The sequence below is a fragment of the Rutilus rutilus genome (genome assembly GCF_951802725.1).
Source record: "Rutilus rutilus genome assembly, chromosome: 2".
Lineage (NCBI taxonomy): Eukaryota > Metazoa > Chordata > Actinopteri > Cypriniformes > Leuciscidae > Rutilus > Rutilus rutilus.
The window spans coordinates 20738888-20761356 of NC_140210.1; the positions used below are offsets into that span (position 1 = coordinate 20738888).

The 22469-nt window shown below is 37.2% G+C and overlaps 1 protein-coding gene across 12 annotated transcripts in view; it reads left to right on the plus strand.

Moving 5' to 3' along the window:
* Nucleotides 1–3718: 3718 nt before the first annotated feature.
* The window catches only part of LOC311286119 (piggyBac transposable element-derived protein 4-like), a 33495-nt gene continuing 14744 nt past the window's right edge, over nucleotides 3719–22469 (plus strand). For 3 of the 12 annotated variants that reach the window (XM_084402163.1, XM_084402167.1, XM_084402157.1), the window contains exon 1: nucleotides 20224–20593. Coding sequence is in view for 6 of the 12 variants with exons in the window: in XM_084402157.1 (XP_084258283.1) it covers nucleotides 20306–20593 (288 nt within the window). In the remaining 6 variants the exon portion in view is untranslated. The other 9 variants (XM_084402165.1, XM_084402158.1, XM_084402156.1 and 6 more) reach the window with 8 other exon arrangements.

Genomic DNA, 22469 nt, shown 5'->3' on the forward strand with positions numbered 1-22469 from the left:
ATTTAATTTATTTATTTACTCAAGCGTCCGAGGGCATAATCAGGTTCATTTGAACAACAGGCTTATTTCCATAGCAATGGAGTATGAAATCTATACAGTAATAAGAACACTGGAATATAGTCAACATTTCAAAACCTTTGGCGATTATTAATCTTCAGAGTTTTACAAGTCCTCAAAAAGTACCTAGGCTTGAGTCTGTCCACTTAACAGCACATCCGCAAAACATTTCAGAAACGCGAGATCAAGAAACTAACTGGAAATTAAAATAATAACAGGCCTTATTCATTCCATTTATAAACATTTCCTTTCATATAAACTGCCTATGCCTAACTGTGCGTTCACACCGGACGCGAATAGCGCGTCAAATTCGCGCCTGCCGCGTCTAGTGATACGCTTGACCACTTTGTATCAATTCGCGCGTCAAGAGCGAAATTCGTAAAAACGAAGCGAAATTTCGTCCGGTGTGAACGCACCATAAGCAGGTGTTTTTTTTTTTTTTTTGACTATCATAATTTATGAAGATCATGCAATCATGACCATGCCGATGTCACTCAGGCTTCACTAACGTGATTGGTACCATAGACCAGCCATTCCCAAACTGTGGTCCGTGAGGGTACTGCAGGTGGTCCGTGGAAAGGCAAAATAAAATATAAAATAATATATTTTTTACCTTCATTTTACCAGGAAATTCCCATAAAAAAAAAAGTAAAAAGAATATGTAGGCCTATATTGATATAAAACTGTAATTAATTTGTCAAGTTATTGTGTGATTACTAAAATAGCCTAGTGGTGTTCGGCCGTGACATTCAAGTTCAGTGCCGTTAGAACCACAACATTGGTTCGGTGGATAGCAACAGGTTCTCTGAAGAGAAAAGGGCAGAGGCAAATATGTTCTCATTATCACATCACATGCATAGCCTTTTTTTTTGACTATCATAATTTATGAAGATCATGCAATCATGACCATGCCGATGTCACTCAGGCTTCACGAACGTGATTGGTACCATAGACTACACCATAGACTGCCATCAAGGCCTCAATGAAGGGGATAATGTGAACAGAAAGGGGGTTCACAATGTAAATGTGCAGCGCAGATACTATTGTGATTCTTAATATTCCAGATTAATAATATTATATCAAATAAATAAAAAAAGGCAGTTGACTAAAATCTTCCATATCACAAATGTGAAAGCAAAATGGCCAGGATCTGTGCATGCATGGCTTAAGAATTTTCAGAGATTCACATTTATGCACATTATTTGAAAGTGGTAAGGAAAGTTCCACAATTAAATATCAAGCTCACTGTATTACATACACTTATGCTGATCCTAACAGAACTGCATTTTTTCATAGGTGATTATGACATGTTCCTGCCTGCAGACAGGTGTTTTATGACCCCATTCCCTGACCCAAACCAGTTACAATGCAGCTCTAGCCAGGACAAGGGCACACAATGAAATGAACTTTGGCTAACTAAGGGGAAGATGTCAGTGTCTGAGGGGTTGCACACCTGACAGGGCCTGTGACATTGTTGCATGTGCCATATTACACAACACTGCCAAAAAAAAAAAAACTTTTCATTAAATGTTTAATAAATGACAAATATGCTTAGTTCCTTGAGTTTTATTTCAATTGTTCTTTGTAAAGAAAAGCCAGTGGTCAAGTGATATTAGACACATGCCTCATGCAACAAATAAAAAGGAAAAGTTGACTATACACTGCCCACCTGTAGTCCTATGTCTCCTCTGTGTGTGCAGACTCTTCTGTAGGCCTTTCTGTAGATGTGGAATCATGCGACTTATATTGCAGCCATAAAGCATACAAGTATAAATTAAGTAAAGTTATTTGTGCACTTGCAGGTAGGCTAGTTCCTCCATATGATGGTTATCTGAGAGGGTTTATTCACTGTCCAGTGCAATGGAAACAAATGGACATTACAAAGTCTTATACTTTCTTTCCTTTGGAAAGTTATATAGAAAATGTCCACTTACTGCACATATTTCAGCCACCACTTTCTTGGGAACAGATACAAGTGTTGGTGTATTATGTAAAAGTGCACAAAAGAGGAAAACACAATGTCATTACAATGACCTAAACTCGGGAAAAATGTGATCAATAACTCATGGCAAAATATTTTTACATTAACATAAGTTTATCAGTTTTCACTTTCACAAGTCAAAGCAATTCATCATTACTCAAGATTTAACAGTTGAAATGACTATACAGCCTTAATTTAATGCAGCAAAAATTATTTTACAGTGTAGGAGAGTAAGATCTTTTCTTCTTCTTTTTTTTCTCAGCTTTTTTCTTGGTTGCTTTTATAATCAGACAACCATTTATTTAACAGTGCCTTTTATAAAATAGACTATAATATAACAAAAAAATTACCATTATTTTTTGCCTGGGTTCTCCCAAGGTTTTTTTTTTCTCCATTGGGTCACCTGATGGAGTTTTAGGACACTATTAGGTCACTTGATGGAGTTTTTCGGTTCCTTGCCACTGTTGCTTTTGGCTTGCTCAGTTGGGGATATTCTGGGGATATCTAATTTGATTTTATCAATAAATTCCACTAGAAACAAACCTTGTTGTATTATTTTAATTTAATACTGTGAAGCTGCTTTGATACAATCTGTATTGTGAAAAGCGCTATACAAATATACTTGACTTGACTTGACTTGACCATTATGTAGAATATTTTTGTACTTCACTTTTATTTGTTCCCATGTTCTAGTGTGGTGACTCTGACATTACAATGCACAAAGTAATTATGCAATTATTAAAATACAAAAATATAGGCTAATAAGTGATAAAAACATCTAACATGGCCACTTCTAACGGATTTAAATTGTCTGCTACTTTTTGCCAGCCCTCTCTCCTGGCTTTTGCAGACTTGGAGGTGTTCCCTGGCGTTTTGATTAAACATTAAAATTTCGAATAAACTTCGACTATTAGTTCTTGCTCTGCTGAGGAGAAAAACTGAGCGCGCTCTTTGGCCACGCTAAGCAGCCAATAGCAGCGTTGCTAATCAATGTTTCTACTATCGATACATATCCCCTTTTAACCAGCGCATGAACGCGCAGTTATCTCAGATAACTCAATCCAGCGATACTAATCATATCCGACAAGTGTGTTCGAAGAACCCAATTAGCCGGATCATGATTAGCACGATGATATCATCTTGGATGTGTCATTTGATCTCGGATGTAATAAGCAACGTACGAAGAACGAGCCCCAGGAGTAACGGATGGAATAAAATATCAGACAGACTGAACTGCATCAATATAAGCGCTTCTTTTACCTGACAGACTTCAATTCTTTAGACATAGGCTATATGATTATGCTGACATCTACACTCGCTTACATTTTAAGAGAGAGAACATTATGTGAAAAGATTACTTTGTTAGCGGTTCTTTAACACAAACCCATCCTAAACAGCACGCCGCTGTGTGCATCTGCCCATGTTGTGCATGTCAATTATCAGTCATAATCAATAAACGTAATTTCTTATGTTTTTTGTATCAATATATTTATTTATTGATCCTTCTTCATTTCATTTCAAATACAGTTTCTGAATGTTATTTACATATAAAAACACTTATGCTATTCATGATCAAGTATCGTATTTAATGGAAACTTATTTTTACCTTTAGTAACGTGAGGCAAAAGAATGAAGGATAAACTGAAATTCACAGCATTTCAACACAACATCTGCTCACGCATTTGAAGGCTGCTATTGGATCATCGAGGCTAAACGTCATATTATGCGACTACGCATTACTTTACGGAGAGCTTACGACCTACTAGCTACGTTCTGCCTTACGAACAAATGGTGCAACGGAATAAAGTTCAGAGTTAGTTACAAACTAGCTAGTAGTTACTAAGCCTCTAGTGTGGACTTTACGTTCCCAATTTAAGAAAGAATTTACGAACGGCTGGTTAGGTTTCCTGTGCGATTAGCCATGGTTCTGTGCGTAGTAAAGGGCTGTGATAGTAAGTCGAGGGTATATTCTACCGTAATGTTACACCGAATACCAACGAACAAAAAGAAACTAAAAAATCAATGGTTGACTACTCTGAACATTGATCTCAAAACACCGATAGAATCGATCAAAAAATGGCGTGTTTGCTCAAAGCATTTTGGACCAGATGACTATAAAGAAAACGCGGACAGTACGGTACAGCGTCTAAAGGATAAAGCCATCCCAACAATCTTCAATGTACAGACAGGTCCAAGTGTATCATCATCATCACCACCCATGGCTGTAAGTATAACAATTTTACTTTTTGTAAAAGCACTGCCGTTGTTATCTTCATGTGAAATGCAATCAGTGAGTGCTAGGTTTTCTCGATCATTCGTCTTGTACAGTAGGCCTATATAACGTTAGTAGTTTTGTTGTAGAGTCCTGGGTAGGGTTGCACCAGCCGTTCGTTCGTACGTTCTTTCTTAAATTGGAACGTAAAGTCCACACTAGTAATTACTAGCTAGTTTGTAACTAACTCTGAACTTTATTCCGTTGCACCATTTGTTCGTAAGGCAGAACGTAGGTCGTAAGCTCTCCGTAAAGTAATGCGTAGTCGCATAATATGACGTTTAGCCTCGATGATCCAATAGCAGCCTTCAAATACATGAGCAGATGTTGTGTTGAAATGCTGTGAATTTCAGTTTATCCTTCATTCTTTTGCTTCACGTTACTAACGGTTTCCATTAAATACGATACTTGATCATGAATAGCTTAAGTGTTTTTATATGTAAATAACATTCAGAAACTGTATTTGAAATGAAATGAAGAAGGATCAATAAATAAACATTGATACAAAAAAAAACATAAGAAATTATGTTTATTGATTTATGACTGATATTTGACATGCACAACATAGACCGATGCACACAGCGGCGTGCTGTTTAGGACGGGTTCGTGTTAAAGATAGCCACACTAACAAAGTAATCTTTTCACATAATGTTCTCTCTTAAAATGTAAGCGAGTGTAAATGTCAGCATAATATGTCTAAAGAATTGAAGTCTGTCAGGTAAAAGAAGAGCTTATATTGATGCAGGTCAGTCTGTCTGATATTTTATTTCATCCGCTACTCCTGATCAGAGGCTGCCGTAAATATTTAGTTTATACGTAGAGTTACGCTTCAACTAAGTCTAATGGTGCAACGCAAAAATATTTAGAAGTGCGTAAGTCGTAAATTAGTGTCCATTTACGTCAAAACTAGGCTAAGTTATAACTTAATGTTGCTGGTGCAACCGGCCCCTGTTGCTATGACAGCAAGTCCAGAGGGTTGTTCCATAAAAGACGCTTTTATGACGCATGCGCGCCAAATAGGAGCGCAATAATTCTGACTAAAATATACATTTTGCTTGGAAAATTAATATGCCATATTTTATAACACCAGAAATATCTTCTAATTATAATAATTTATCTTTGGGATGTTGGATAAGTTGCAGTGAACTTCTTGCTCATTACACTCATATATTTTATACTTCTAATAAAAAAAAATGAACAGAAGTAGCCTAATTCAGGGAAGATTTTTTTTTTTAAGAAACTAAATATATAAAGATACAAAATATAGTTTTGGGTATAGGACCTAGCCTATGCTACTTAATAAATATGATGTATATTTATTTAGAATGCTGAGAATTACAGGTTTTAATGCAATATTTTTTTGGAGAAAGCAAGAATCCCCAGTTTTAAATGAGTGGTTAGATTTAGTTTCTAAAATACACTATGGAGAGGATATTATGAAATTAAGAGCAAATGTATACATTTTGAAAAGATATGTGCAACTCTAAAATCAAAGAATATTCCATAAAATAAAGGAATATATATTAGCCTACATTAACTAAATTTTTATATAACCCTCCCTTTTATTTCTAGTTATTTGTTATTTTATTTAATTTACTTATTTAATATTGAATATTTGATATTTAAATAATATTACTAGAATAACTATTAGGAATTATGTGTCATTATAAGAGTCTGACATAAATATGTGAATGTTACATTTTTATTAATATCTATTTATTGTTTTTTGTCTTTTTCCCCTTAAATCATATGTATGTGTATTGGTGGGTATTATCACAAAAGAAAATAAGTAGAAGGAAAAATAAGGAATATTTATTGGGGGAAAATATGATGTCTTTAAAGGAACTGTCCATTTGTATAATTGTGTTAAATGTGTTTGAATTGAAAGACATAATAAAGTACATAAAATAATATATATATATATATTTTCATATATATATATATATACATATATATGCTAAAATATTTGTTATTTGGACATTAGATGTCCCTTATTTAGAATTTTAAACCTACAAGTGTATTTTTATGATAGCAATAACTGTAAATTGACTATTGTAATGGGGTAAATCAAATAATATACTGTCAATAACTAAGCTCAGATTCATCTTACCAGTTAAAATTTATACTGTGCATTTGTAATTATTTATTTTTAATTTTGTGATTTTAACTTCTGCTTTAAAAAGCTTTTTATTAGATTGTGTTCTAATGTTCTTCTAATAATCATAAACATGTACTACAGCTGCCAAACAAAACCAGAGAGAAATGTATTCATAAATCTTTAAAACAATCTAATTAAATCTTGGGCACAAAACATTCAGCCAGTAAAAAAGAAAACATGTAGTATAAATATTGTATTTATATCTATATATCTATATCTATAAATACAGTACATATATATATATATATATATATGTCTATATTGTCTAATTTATCATTGTAGCCTTATTTAAGTTGATTTTCTGTATACTGTGAATTTATTTTTGGACTAATAGTGGTTAATAAAGTCCAATAATGGTATGAGAGTGTCAGTGGTAATATCATTGTGTTCTTGTCGGTCAGTGTTAGAGGATCTGTGTAACAGCTGAGGCTTAGCCTGACAGTTAGCCTGCCCTGGACCAGGCTAGTTTCCCAGCATAAGTTGCCAGGGTAACTGAGTTTGAACTATTTTAAGTTTGCTTTATGAAACAATCCACCGACAATAAGTCTGACTAACCAAAATAAGCCTGGCTTGTATTCTAATCTTGTTTTATGGAACAACCCTCAGGATGAGTGTCAAAGAACCAAACAATCCAAGATCATGCCAAATCGCCAACAATCAAATCCAGCTAAGTGAGTTAGCGACGTACGAAGAACGGGCCCCTGACATTTACAAAGTATTTGTGAATCAGGGGCCCGTTCTTCGTACGTCGTTAACTCAGTTAGCTGGATTTGACTGTTGGCGATTTGGCATGATCTTGGATTGTTTGGTTCTTCGACGCTCATCCTGGACTTGCTGTCATAGCAACAGGTGCGCAATCTTAAACCTGCTCGGGAGCAGGCTTATTTCATGTTAACAGGATTAGACTGCGGCTTCATAAGCGGAGCTGATACGGGAAGTCCAGAGATATATATTTTTTCTCGTGACTCGTGAGATTGTCCTTTACATTATTAATTTGTTGGAAACGCACATTTATTTTCGACTTGTCGGAGTCGGGCTTTAACTAGGCTACAGCACAAACTGTTTGCATTGCCCTAAGAATATTTGCGAGTGGCTCTTTCCTTTACACTATTGGAGATGCGGAGAACTTGATGGAAAGTGCTGTCTGTCGTGTCATTCGGAATTTACCTGGCGCTTTTAGGTTTAAAAAACAGTTTTAGGTTGTTGTTTTTTTTGGCATTTCCAAGCCACTTAAGACCCAATGTTGTAAAGCAGTTTTTTTTAAGGCAGTTTTTTTTAGGCTATCATAATTTTTTATGAAGATCATTCAATCATGACCATGCCATATACTGTAATAGTATATGCCACTCAGGCTTCACTAACGTGATTGGTACCATAGGCTAGCTAGACCATAGATCTGCCATCAAGGCCTCAATGAAGGGGATAATGTGAACAGAAAGGGGCTTCACAATGTAAATGTGCAGCGCAGAATCAGATACTATTGTGATTCTTAATATTCCAGATTAGTAATATTATATCAAATAAAAAAAAAAGGCATATCCGGCAAGTGTGTTCGAAGAACCGAGTTAGCCAGATCATGATTCGCACGATGATATCATCTTGGATGTGTCATTTGATCTCGGATGTAATAAGCAACGTACGAAGAACGGACCCCAGGAGAAGAGTTTTCGGGAAGGTCTCTTTACGCGCAAATCACTCACATATTTACTCGTATATTTACGAATGTTTCATGATTGAGACCCATTAAATCTTATTAGATGATTAGTTAATTGCATTGGTTGGATTTTACTTTCAATAAAACATTTGCAATGTTTTTTGTTGTTCTTGTTGTTTTTGTCTTGTTTGTTGGGGTAAGTTCTGACCAGCAGGGGTCACCCGCATGTGCGCAGCGCTGTTTCAAGTCGAACAAACCTCTTTATTAGCTGATTCAGGTGTGTTTAATTAGGGGTTGGTGCTAAACTCTACAGGCAATTTGTAAACACAACTCAAAATTGCTCTACTGCGTCCGAATCCTTAATGTGAACGATACATACAAGTATTTGAAGAATAAATGTCCATGAGGTTTACAAACATGCTGTTGCTGTCGAAAAACTGACTTGCTGCAAGACTTTCGATTTCAATCCGGCAACCTGTAACAAATGTAATTCTGATATGCCATATCAAAGTCCCTTGGCCATATATGCATTTGCAATATTTATTTGTAATTAATGGCAGTGATGGGAGAATTTGAGAAACGAAGCTTTTCAGAACTTTGAATCAGTTGAACCAATTGCCAAAATATTATGGTTTTTAAGTTTTATTATAAGACATAGAGTAAAATATATGAATATATTGACCAAACACAACACACAAGAACAGTATTGAACAGTGATGCAAATATTTTTTTCTCTCCACTTTGTGAAATCAGTCAATACATCTGTGCATTTCCAAAGGCTGCATTTTGCACTGAAAATCACAACAAATGTTTGAAGAGTTCAGATGCAAAAACCTCTAAATGCCATCTGAAATGTCCTCCTAGAATGATCATTTTTATCACGCTCGTATATTTAATTTCAATAATTTCACTTAAATGGCAATTAATAGGTAATTTTCATTGCCATTTAAGTGAAATTACTGAACTTAAATATACGAGCTTCATAAAAATGATCATTCTAGGAGGAAATTTCAGATGGCATTTAGAGGTTTTTGCATCTGAACTCTTCGTTTGTCACAATCTAAATAGAATAAATAAAAACATTTGTGGAGCATGAATTGGAAAAAAAGACAGGGAGGGAAGAATCTTTTTTTGAATGGCAGGTCCATCCTTGCACAGACCCTGCATCAATTAGGTCACAGGCCTCCTCCATGGCTTGTCAAAAAAAAAAAAAAAAAAAATTCCTCAGGAGTTTAAGTAAGGGAGAGTATGGTAGGAGGTATTGGAGTGAAAATTGTGGATGCTCATGAAACCAGTTTTGGAGCAGAGCAGAGCAGATCGGTGGAAAGAGATGAGAATGTATCTGTTCTTCTCTGCCATTTAGTCTTCTGCTGTGATGTTGATGTCACAGACAGAAGACAAGTTGTCAAAACAATCCCCGTTCACACGGATCCACAAAAACGATCAAAAACGCTGTATGCATGCCAGGCCATAGGCCTACTGTTGGCGAGGTGACTTTGTAAAGAAAATCTATAGACTGAACACGCAATACGCAGTATTCGTGTTTTTGTAGTTTACACTGAGACAATAGCAGTACCGGTATCAGAAACTTTCACTTTGAACCCCGTTTTTAAAAGTTTGCATTTTCAGGCCCCCAAAACACTGTTGTCTTATTGCTGACACTGGCTCATGGGTTAAGGACTTTTACAGTCAGAGATCGAACCTAGGAAATTTCAAAACAGTTATGATGTAACAAAGCCACCCACGTTTTCTGAAATCACGTGACTTTGGCAGTTTGATACAGGCTCCGAATCACTTGTTTGAAATGAATAATTCAGTGTTTCTAAACCGCTTAGCACTAATTTATGGTATGTACACTGTAAAAAAATTCTAACCCTCCCAAATCAAAAATTTCAAGTGACCGATAACATCTACATTTTTCAATTGGCCCAAGTGAAATTCTTGTTGCAATAGTGTGTTAACATTGGCTCAATGAGAAATAATACGTCAGACTAATTGAAAAATTTTGATGTTATCGGTCACTTGAAATTTTTGACTTGGGGATGTAATTTTTTTTTACAGTGTAGGCCTATCTATATGATACGAAATGGTTATGTTCGGTTTGGGAACAAATCGGTCTTTTGAGTCGGACCTTCACAAAACCAGTCTGCATCTGATTCACGAATCGGGCCGAGCGGTTCTCGAGTCACAGCTCTCTCCCAGCATTTGAGAGTCGACGGTTTGAGTGAAAACGAGGATCCGAGTAATGGAGTTAAGAGTAAATTACATAAAGTTTTTCTATAGGTCTTTTGACATTTTGTGCACATGCATTTAAATACAGTGTACACAGCCTTAAAGAACTCACTTCCTTGCCTAAAAATAGCTTTTTGTTAAACAATATGTTTAACCCTCATGTGGTGTTCAAAACCCTATAACACCTGTGGTGTTCCCGGTCAAAAATGACAGGCCCATAAAAAATAGCTTATAAATCACTCATTATACCATATTTTCACCCAATCTTGGATTCAATCTTTTTGTCAACTTGTTCTCTTTCAATTAGGACTGGTTTTATATTTCTGTTTGCATCTGATTAATCATGGGCCTCATTTATCTGAGAGTAGGCATCTCATTTTTTGAGTAAAAAACAAATAATTTGAGTAAATTTGGAAATTTGGAAAAAAATGGCTACTGTTGATCACACTAGTCTACTCTAATATTTCACCAGGAATTTTGTTTTGAAACTTTTGTTTTGTAAAAAATATGGCACATAGTCACACTTGTGGTGTTCCCGGTCAAAAATGACCGGCCTATAAAAAATAGCTTATAAATCACGCATTATACCATATTTTCACCCAATCTTGGATTCAATCTTTTTGTCCACTTGTTCTCTTTCAATTAGGACTGGTTTTATATTTATATTTGCATCTGATTATTCATAGGCCTCATTTATTTGATAGTAGGCATTTTTCTCAATATTGCCAAAATTATTAACAAATAATGCTTTTTTCACTCAAAAACTGAGGTGCATAAGCTCGGATAAATGACTCCTACAATTAAACTGTTTGAAAATTGAATACAAAACCAGTCCTAATTGAAAGAAAACAAGTTGATAAAAAGATTGAATCCAATTTTTGGGGATAATATAGCATAACGAGGGATTTATAAGCTATTTTGTGTAGGCCTGTCATTTTTGACCGGGAACACCATAAGTGTAACAAGGTGAAAAAAACAACACAAAAAAAGTAAAAAATAAAAATAAAAATTTGGACAAGTTGTTATAGTCTCTGTGAACAAAGTCACTAAGTTTCAGTTCAATGCGATAACATTAACTAGTATTTTCAGGAAAAAGAAAATCTTCTCCAGTCAAAAATGACATGAACACCACATGAGGGTTAAATTCATCTTTTTTTTTTTTTTTTTTTTTTTTCAACACCCATGAGCCGCAGGTTCTTGCTGAAGAGTAGAAACGACAAACACAGGGTCATTGGAGTAAAGATTGAGATGCCTGTTAGGTGGAGACGTTATTGTGCAGTTCCAGTTTGTCAAAGAACAGGGTCTTTGCATTGCCTTCCTAATAATCCCAACCTAAGGAAGAGTGGCTGACATTTATTTTCAATGAAGTGCTGGATCATGTCAGTAAGACACTTTTTATTTGTTCTGTACATTTTACGGTGGAGTCTTTTATAAACAAGGCACAGTTTGACACAGGCTTTGCAAAGAGACTTTTAATAAAACAGGATGCCGTGCCAACTATATTGGACCCGACAATATTATCGCAACACACAACCGTGATTTACCATGTCAAATGTACTTTGTCTGTTACATGTTGTAAATATTACAATTTCACCAAAGTAATGACGCCTATTATATGTAAGCAAAGGAAATGTTTGTAGAATTTGTTTTGATGGAATCACAAGTTCACAACTCATTGTAAAGGAATATGCATTGTTCATCACAGTGTGATGAATATGTAAACAATAATGGATTAAAGTGCTACTTCATTTCTTTCCAATAGGAAATTAAAGGAAATGTGGTAAATGTTAACTGTCAAAGATGATTGACAGGGCAGATTAATATTCTAGTTTAGTCGAAAGATCAGTCTTAAAGGAGAACTCCGGTCAATTTTAACATTGAGCTCATTTTTTTGTAAATTTGGAGTGCTGTCAGTACAGAGAACAACGACAGAAATAGGTGTTGCCTACACCGTGTTATCCTCTTTTTAAAATTTGCACCCTGTTGACTTAAATGGGGCAAGTTTTAAACCTGCTTTTAGCCTCTTAACATCCTTGATGTGTCATTACAAGTGCCCAGCCATGTGAGTGATTCCTTCAGAGTGAACACAGTGCATCTAACTGCAGTAGATGTGAACGATATTAATAAAAGTGATGTTTATTCAGCCAGCGCACATACCTGTATTTACTTCCTGTTTTCGGTCGAAGTCCACAGTAATCGATTGTCGACTTCACGCGCGTGATCATAACTGGAGACTGGATGACGGTGCTGTGTGGTGTTCTGAGAATATCAGATCTGATGGATGGATTTTGTAGTTAGATTAGGAGGAAAATTAGAAAATGGTTCGAGTTTGTGCCTTTCCAAATTGCAGTAATCGAATGAAGAGATATTTGTGCTTGAGCTTTCACCGTCTACCCCTCCGCAACCGGGAGATTCTAAAGTTGTGGTTGGTTGCACTTCAGCTTGATGTGCAAACTCCCTTGAAAACAATACGTGAAAGAGATTACCGTGTTTGCAGCGAACATTTTGATGAGGACGACTTCACCGAAAAGAGCGTCAAGTCCCGGTATCTGAAGGCAAATGCTTTTCCAAAAGCTAAAAAACCAGCGGCAGACAAATTGGAGGTAAAGGCTTTATGATTTTTACTTTATACGGCTGAAACATTACTCTCAGCTTTTTTTCATTTCCTGTGAAGAAATGTTTCGCGGTGTTGGTGAAAAACAAAACACCTCTAAATGTTGTAACTCTATGATAGACAAATGCATCCTCAATGTTTTTGTTTTGAACTCGACAATCGACTACTGTGGACTTCGACCGAAAACAGGAAGTAAATATAGGTATGTGCGCTGGCTGAATTAAAGGGGCATGAAACCCTCCTCTTTCAGCTCAAGTCTAGCTCACAATAGGCTTGTTTGAGATGCGCCTTGCCTCGCCTGAAAATGTAGTCGAGAGTAGGCGGCTGCAGTGAGGGGAGGAGTGAAAAAAGCGCAGGCAAGCCGGACAGTTCTCTCTTCTCGCAGTGGATCAGACACCTGTGAGATCAAAGATGGATATCGCGGGATTCACGCTCGTGCACAGTGTTGCTAATAAACTGGATAGCTGAATCCCAATTCGCCTACTTATACTACGACCTAAAAGTATGTACTTTTTTTGTGAGGAAAAAGTACATACTTTTGAGTGTGTAGCAAAAGAGTATGCACGTTCTGGGACATACTTCGATGACGTCATGCAACGTGAACGAGAACGTGGTTGCCTAGTTACGCACACCGCGACTGTTAACAAAACATTTTACATTTCATTCATTCTTATATGTCCAATATAATTTTATGTACTATTCCCCTCTTTTTTTCCACAATACATGTGCAATGTGTTCTACCAAACTGAGGAGTGAAGCAGGGCGTCGTCTTAGATCAACCAAACGCAGGTCGTTTGTGAGGCGGCTGGTTCTGACGTTCATGTGCAATGTGAATGTGTGTAACGAAAGCTACTTATTTTCTGAGTTAAAATATTTAAAGTTTATAGTATAACTATTGTTTAACGTATTTTATACTTAATTTTATACTTATGTATAATACTCAAAAATACCCCGATGAAAATGAACCATGCTTTTACTATAGTAAAAGTGTAGTAACCATGTTTCTTTGGTTGGACTGATAAAGTTAACATTTGTACAGCCACAGTATTACTACAAATAAGTCAGTGTGGTTAAACTATGGTTAGTGTAGTAAAAGGTGTTTGTTTTCACAAGAGTTTATAGTAAGGTATAAATCTAAGACAGAAACAGCAAAAGAAATACATAAAAAAAAGGCACTTGCATGACACTGTACTAGAGCCTTTTTATTTACCCTACAAGATAAACACGGTACTTTTTTGGCACAACATAAACCCATTAAAGGAGAACTCCGGGCAATTTTTAAGTTAATCTTGATCGTTAGACCTTTGTGAGTACTGCCTATAAAAAAAAAAAAAAAACGAACCGGATCGGTGCTTGCAAGTTGCAACCAGGGGGGAAGGAAGTCGACCGGAAGTTGAAGTCGGCCGCGTGCCGCCATCTTGTAGCAGAACTTCACCTGCAGTTAGCATCCCATTGACTCCCATTCATTTTGGCGTCACTTTGACAGCGAATAACTTTACATCTGAGGCGTTTAAAGACTCCATTTGTCCATTATTTATTTCTAAAGAAACACGACAATGTATAAAATGCTCCATTACCTTGTAGCTTATGTTATGGCCCCGTAGATGCAGTTTTTGTAAAAGTAGGCTAACGATTGCGTCATAACCACGCGACTCTCTGTCGCACAGTAGAGAGATTACCGTATGGACGGGAGGAGAAGCTCGCGGGCAATCGGGGGGACGTGGAAGCAAAATAGCAATATAATTAATCAGAATACCTAGCAAAAGTTGCTCCTGCTCCAGCTCATGGACAGCTCCTACTCACTCTCTCCGTCTCTGCAAGATTCGGAAGGGAATGATTCAGATTTCTCTTGGCACAGCTACTAGAAGACAGACGGGTTGCTCACGTGGTCCGTGTAACGCTTTGCTCGGTTTGAGTCTGCTCGTCAGGAAAGGAAGTGCTAAGAAATCGCTAAAAATGGGCTTCACTTGTCTCAATTGAGTTCCAATGGGGTCGCTGTGTCCATTTCTTTTACTGTCTATGGTTGCAACACAGAGCTACTAACAGCTACAGCTAATGTCCAGAGCTCCCACTCAGCTATAACGGCAGTTATGGGGGCATATACATAAAGGGTGTCTTTGTGCCTGTTAACAGACACAAAATGCAATTAAAATGTCTGTCCAACATGAACAGGACCCTTACATGACAACAAGATGCGTTTAGCAACTTAGCCATTGTTTAAATTCACGTAAAATAGTGTTTTAGACGGCTAGCTGTAGTCTCGCGCTGAAGTCCCGTGGGAACTCAGTTGTAGCCGGAAAAAGGTAAACAACAGTGTGCAAGTGGGAGGAGCGTCGTGTGTGTGAAGAGTGATGATCGGAGTTGCTCACAAGTGAAGAAGAAATGGTTCGCGTTTGTGCCGTTCCGAATTGTGGCAACAGAATGCGAAAATACAAGAATTTACATTTTCATCGTCTTCCTTTCCATGACCTCGAGATTCTGCAGTTGTGGCTAGTTGTACTTCAACTTGATGTGCAAACTCCCATTAGAGTACTGCGCGCTAAAGATTACCGCATTTGCAGCGAACACTTTGAAAAAGATCACCACACAGACACAACACAGCGGGGCCTGTTGAAGAAAAATGCCATTCCGTGGACGAAGACGCGTGCAACCACTGTGGAGGTAATGTAAACTTTATTTAGCCTTCCATTTGTGCACACACGGCTTGAGGACAGATGTGCAGTAATACACTTGTGAGCAACTCCGATCATCACTCTTCACACACACGACGCTCCTCCCACTTTCACACTGTGGTTTACCTTTTTCCGGCTACAACTGAGTTCCCACAGGACTTCAGCGCGAGACTACAGCTAGCCGTCTAAAACACTATTTTATGTGAATTTAAACAAAGGTGGGAGGTGGGGGGTGGGGGGGGGGGCTGTCATCGCCAGTGGCCCATGCATGTCTACTATCACTAAAAATCAGTGGTGAAACGTGAGGAAATGCTAGATTATTTTTATTTTTTATAGCTGGCAAAGTTAGTCTAATGAAATCGGACACCTTATTTTTGTCCTTTCAAAAGTAACTGAATGCCCTGCTACATATAATAGCCTACAGTAATCATAATTGTATTTAAAACATATAAATTGTTTCTATACACACTATAAATGCATATATTTGAAAATAATAAATTTTCCACTTAAAAAAAAAAGTTCTGTACATAGCCTAGATCTACGCGGCCCCTAAACCCACATAATAAAGATGGACAGTGACATAGAAATTTTCACAAATTAAGCATACGCTCCATAAAATTGTGGTAGTATCTAAATTTTAATAATTAACAAACCATTTGGTTTGAATGGTGACATTTGGGTACAAAACACACAGGCATCTCGATCTGTCTCCATAGATTATCGCAGCATTAGCACCGTGATTTGACAAGTGGAGGGAAAATGTGTTATGGGGTGACATCACATAAGGCGACATGTAGTCTTTCTCGTTATGTCTTTTCCACAACTGCTAGCCAAAGAATTATACAATATACTGTCAAACTCGTAACATGAAAAATTCACAGACAACACATGTTCACATTCATGGCACAATTCAAACGGGACCAGAAAATAATTATTTTCTCACATTCACTTGCATTGACGATTTTTCAACCTAGAGGTCCACTTGGGGTTTTACGGATGGGAGGGACTTACACGATGAAGATTTTAAAACCGGAAGATGAAAATAGCGGGAAAAAACTAAAATGTAACCATTTTCACCCTATTATTAAATCTAACAGATGCTAACATTGTCTTCAATGGTGTTCAACACACATACCTCTGTTAAAATCTCAGAAAATTTGGTTTAGGGTTTCATGACCCTTTAACATCACTTTTATTCATATCTTTCACATCTACTGCAGTCAGATTCACCGTGTTCACTCTGAAGGAATCACTCACATGGCTGGGCACTTGTAATGACACATCAAGGATGTTAAGAGGCTAAAAGCAGGTTTAAAACTTGCCCCATTTAAGTCAACGGTGTAGGCAACACCGATTTTTGTCATTGTTCTCTGTACTGACAGCACTCCAAATGCACTACAAAAAAATGAGCTCAATGTTAAAATTGACCGGAGTTCTCCTTTAAAGATCAGAAGTCAGACACAAGACAGGACATGATAATAGAGATTCTTCAGGGCTTAAATTCATTACAGCACTATAATATAAAGGTACAGTTTGTGGTTGCAAATGACACAAAAAGCAAACGCTGTTGTGGGACTGGGAGTGACGGTCAAATTGACATTTCTCTTTTCTGACTGCTGTTATTAATCTTTCTATTTTTTTTTACTCTTTTTGAAAGTTGTGAAAACACTATTGTGGAGTATATTTACAAAAATATATTTAATGTAATCTCTCATTCACCGTTATGTAAGTTTACCCAACTATGACGACTTCTGCTTCTGAGAAACCTGGAAATGGTTTTTTTTTTTTTTTTGGCTTTTAAAATTTTATTATAGTATTTTCTCTGAAGCTTAACATCAAATAAGCCATGACTTTACTATGAAATATAAATGTTTTTTTTTTTAAAGAACTTTATTGAACACTATAAACTTGTTAACAACAACCATAAATGGCCTGGTACAAAATGTGAAATGTCCTATTTAATCAGACAACAGACAATCATAACATAAGATAAAGGAGAATAAATAAATAAAATATAAGAAATAAATACTAAAATAAAATCAAAATACATTAAATCAAAATAATAGATAAAGAAATATGACTAGTCTGGAATTAATAATTTATTAACCCCTAGTGACTAGGGGTTAATAAATTATTAATTCCAGACAGTCTCACTTCCGTGACCTGCACGAGTAACTCGGTAACACATTTGCATAATGCCCGCGCCTATGATCTTTATTGGCTGCTCGGAAACAACGCACATTTTTGACTGGCCCTCAAACACTGTAGCTGCCTGTGTGATTTACATAATATCAAGAAGACGCTGTGTTGTGTGAAAAAGTGTTTTGTAAAAGTGCACGGCAAATGTCTCCCAAAAGAAGGAAGCTATTGCGAACTGCTTGTAGTTGTAGCTGAGGTCTGGAAGAGTTGTTGGTTCGTGTTTTCGACATGTCGAGAAGACGCTGTTTTCTGCGCTGCGAAAGCAAATCCACTTTGCATGGACTTTCAAAGGATGAGGGTGTGAAGAATCAGTGGTTAGAATTCATTTTTAAAACTATACCACAACAGTATAGTCCCAACCATGTGTTGTGTTCCCGTCATTTTACTGACGACTGCTTCCTAAATCTCGGCAAGTTTAACGCAGGATTTATGAAACGCTTGTCCATTAAAGATGGGGCAGTACCTAGTTTATTTGGACCAACTTGCTTCTCTGAATCACAACCTGTAAGTATGATTAATAAGTGTTCAAAATACATATAGTTTTGTGTTTTATATTTCAGAATGGATCTTATAACTGCTTCGAACGAATAATTTGAGAATCTTTGCGAAATTAGATATTAAAACATGCATGGGGGCTGAATAAGCCGTGATGTATGCACATAAGGACTTGAGTGTAATGGTCCAGTCGAGCGATAGGTGGCGGCAATGTACTTGGTGTTGTTGCGAACCGCCACAAATCAAGAAGAAAAAGCGCACTTCTTGTTATATCTAAAGTTTTTGCCCCTATACATATACCCCATACCCAATGTTTATCTCCTCGCTATAGAGCTAACACAAAAATGTCCCAGCAACGTGGTAGATGTTCTGTAGTTGACTGTAGGAATGAGCACAAGAGTGTTCATTTACTTCCGGCATCTGTGCCACTGAAGATGCGGTGGGTTAGTTTTATTTTTAAAGGGAATGCGCCCGAAAAAGTAGGTAAATACGTGTATGTTTGTGCTAACCACTTTACATCAGATTGCTTTGTAAACGAGGGTCAGTACAAGGCAGGATTTGCTTTAAAGTTATTAATTAAGGATGGATCAATACCAACTGTCCGTAATCCAACTGCACGTCCAGAATACGTAAGTATCGAGATTTTGTTTACCTGTCCACGTCGTCTTTCTGATTGCAATAATTAATAAATGAGCATGACGCAATATAACCTCCCCAAAAGTAATACTACATGATCATGTCTCGTTATAGCTCATGTCCATGTCATGTGTCAGCTGGGATTGCAGTTTTTAGTGTGTGTTGCGCAACGGCTGTGGGAAAAACTGTACAATAACTACATAAATTCGTCAAACTAAGCATGCAGAAACGTCTTTGTGTAGCGTTACTTCTGCCGGAGTTTTCCTTCTTCAATGTCCGACTCTTGTTCATAGAGCTGCTGAACTCCAGCATTCACAGTAGCAGTGAGTGAAAGGGGGTGGGGAGCAGCAGCTCATTTGCATTTGACGTGCCTCTCTAAGGTCTGCAATGTTTAAAAGTGCACGGCGAATGTCTCCCAGAAGAAGGAAGCTATTGTGAAACTGCTTGTAGTTGTAGCTGGAAGAGTTGTTGGTTCGTGTTGTCGACATGTCGAGAAGACGCTGTTTTCTGCGCTGCGAAAGCAAATCCACGTTGCATGGACTTCCAAAGGATGAGGATGTGAAGAGTCAGTGGTTGAAATTCATTTTTACAATGATACCACAGCAGTTTAACTCCAACCTTTTGTTGTGTTCCCGTCATTTTACTGACGACTGCTTTTCAAATCTTGCCGAGGTCAATGCGGGATTTGCAAAACGTTTATTCATTAAAGATGGGACAGTACCCACATTATTTGGGCCTTCTTGCGCCTCAACATGTAAAGGATCACAACCTGTAAGTATGATTCTACAGCCTATATATTACGGAGTGCTTTAGGATGTGAGGTTTTGCGTTTTATACACCCAGTGCACAGTTGTAGGCCTCTGCTAACCTGCTATCTCACGTTATTGTCATGAAATAGTTCTTCTAAATCAGTGATTCGAACAGTAACGATGGGGACGCCTCCGGAACTAAAATTCAAAAGATTATGGCTATCTGACCAACCCGAGCAGAAAAGGAGGGGAAGACCGTGTAGGGGTGCATGGTTGCCAGGTTCGCAAAAACTAGCCCATTTGCTATTCAAAACCCTACTCAAAAACACTGTATGAATGTGATGCCATTTGTTTTCCTTTCGATCGTTTGACATATAAGAGGACATTGCACTAACATCCTGTAAGTTGCAGAACTTAAACTTTATAATCTGAAAACATTATTATATTATTGAAACCAAGTTGCTAAAAGAAAGACCTCCTCGGCAGAAGATCAAATAATCTACATCCCTTTAGCCCCGCCCACCGATTCACGCATGTAGTAGGAGGAGGAGAATGCAAATGCAAACACAGCAACAAAACGATCGAGATGCCTCTGAGGATTACAAGACGTTGTGCAGTGCTGAGTTGTGGAAAAGCGCAATCTTTGCATGGCCTTCCGCGTGATCCTAACGTTAGTAAAGCGTGGATGAACTTTATTTTTAACGAGGTTCCAGATCGCGTCAATAAGACACTGTTTGTCTGTTCGCTTCATTTTACTGCGGATTCGTTTACAAACAAGACGCAGTTCGACGCAGGCTTTTCCGAGAGACTGAAAATAAAAGATGATGCAGTGCCGACTATACTGAAGCCGACCGTAATCTCGCAACACACACGTGTGAGTAACAATGTTTTTTTGTTTCGTTTTTTACCAAGCGTCACTATTGCGTTCTGTCACAGATCGTTTGATATAAGTAGTTATACGTTTTTCACCAATGGCCTAGCAGTTTCCATAGATGCACATATTGATAGAAATTAGTCTTTCATCATATTTAAATGCGTAATAGACAAGGTTACGTAAATGCGTAATGATATACGTTTTTCACTTTACTAAAAACGATGAGCGATAAATATAAGAGCAACAGCGCGACAAACGATGTTACATTCATTCATAATTCGTAAACACGAAATCGCTTTGTGAACTGTGGTAACTCAAAACGTGGTTCTCAATTAGCGTTCTTATGCATTAGTCTATGTGTTATAGTATATAGGGAATAGTGTTCACACTGATAACTCCAAACAGAAAAAGTACACTTTAAATACCTGGATTATGCATTTAATTAGCTGGGAAAAAAACTAATAAATGTGGAATGTTTGGAATGCATTCATCTGTCGCAGCTTTAATTACGTATAAGAGGGGGAGGAGCTAGTATCAGACTCAATGCAGAATGTCAAAACTTTAAAGGGGTCATGAATTGAGAAATCAACTTTTCCTAGAGCTTTTGATATATAAAAGGTCATCGTAATATAAGAAGCTGCTAGTTAATATTTCAGAGCTGAAAACTTCCTTGTTAGTCAAATAAAAGCTTTTACAGCTGCTCATCAAACGAGGGATCTGCGAATTGGCTTAACGTCAGAGAGCAGCGAAACACCGCCTCAACAGAAGACCAACACCTAATTCTTTAACCCCGCCCAGCGATTCGCTCGTGACATGTAATAGGTAAATAAGGTAGGCCTATGTGGAGCTAAACCAGATCGAACTACCAATCAATAAAAATGCCGCTGAAGATTACGAAATATTGTGCAGTGCCTGGTTGTGGAAGAACACAGTCGCTGCATAAGCTTCCTTCGGATTCCAATTTTAGGAATGCATGGTTGAACTTTATTTTTAAAGAAGTTCCAGCTCACGTGGGCAAGACATTGCGCATTTGTTCGCGTCATTTCACAGCGGATTCTTTTGTAAACAAGACACAGGTTGAGGCTGGATTTGCAGACAGAATGAGATTAAAAAACGATGCTGTGCCTTCTATATTGGATCCGACAAGAATGGCGCTACAAACTTATGTGAGTAAAAATGTTTTTTATATGTGCTAGTATTGCATTGTTACAGATCGTTTGATATCTACTGATTATGTGTACGTGTCGAATCATTCCGGTTGCCATTTTTCCACATTGGAAGTTTTCAAAACAATTCCCACGTGAACTGACAGGAGAGTCAAAACTCATTATAATATGCAAAACTGTTATCCAATCATAGCAGTGGGTGTTTACTTCCAAGTCTTAAATGCGGTACGCCCATAAAACCAAGCATTTCAGCAGCTAGGCGCAAAACCAGGGTAGAAAATGGTCTATTACTTATTCATAATTATGTTTTTGAATGTAAAAACCATGTGAACGTCATAGGTTGACCTCAGACAACGGTATAAACATTTTTAAAAGTCCAGTTCATGACCCCTTTAAAATTCATCCATGACACGGTTGATTGCATAATGTGTATGAAGGTAATATGATGCCATAAAGAATAGCATACGCAGGGTAAGATTTGTGAAAGTGTACGCAAGTTTGCAAGTGTAAATTAAATTTGCATGTATGCGCAAGAGAAGATTTGTAAAGGTGTAAATCGCCTTTCAAGTGTAAGAAAAAAATATTTGCAGCAGTTTACTGTTATTCGTAAGTGTAATTCATGTATTGTGTGAATCTGCAGCTTCATGCTAACGCAAAAGAAATAGGATCTGTATTCCTCTGACTTCCATTTTTCTGCGCTTACACTTTTG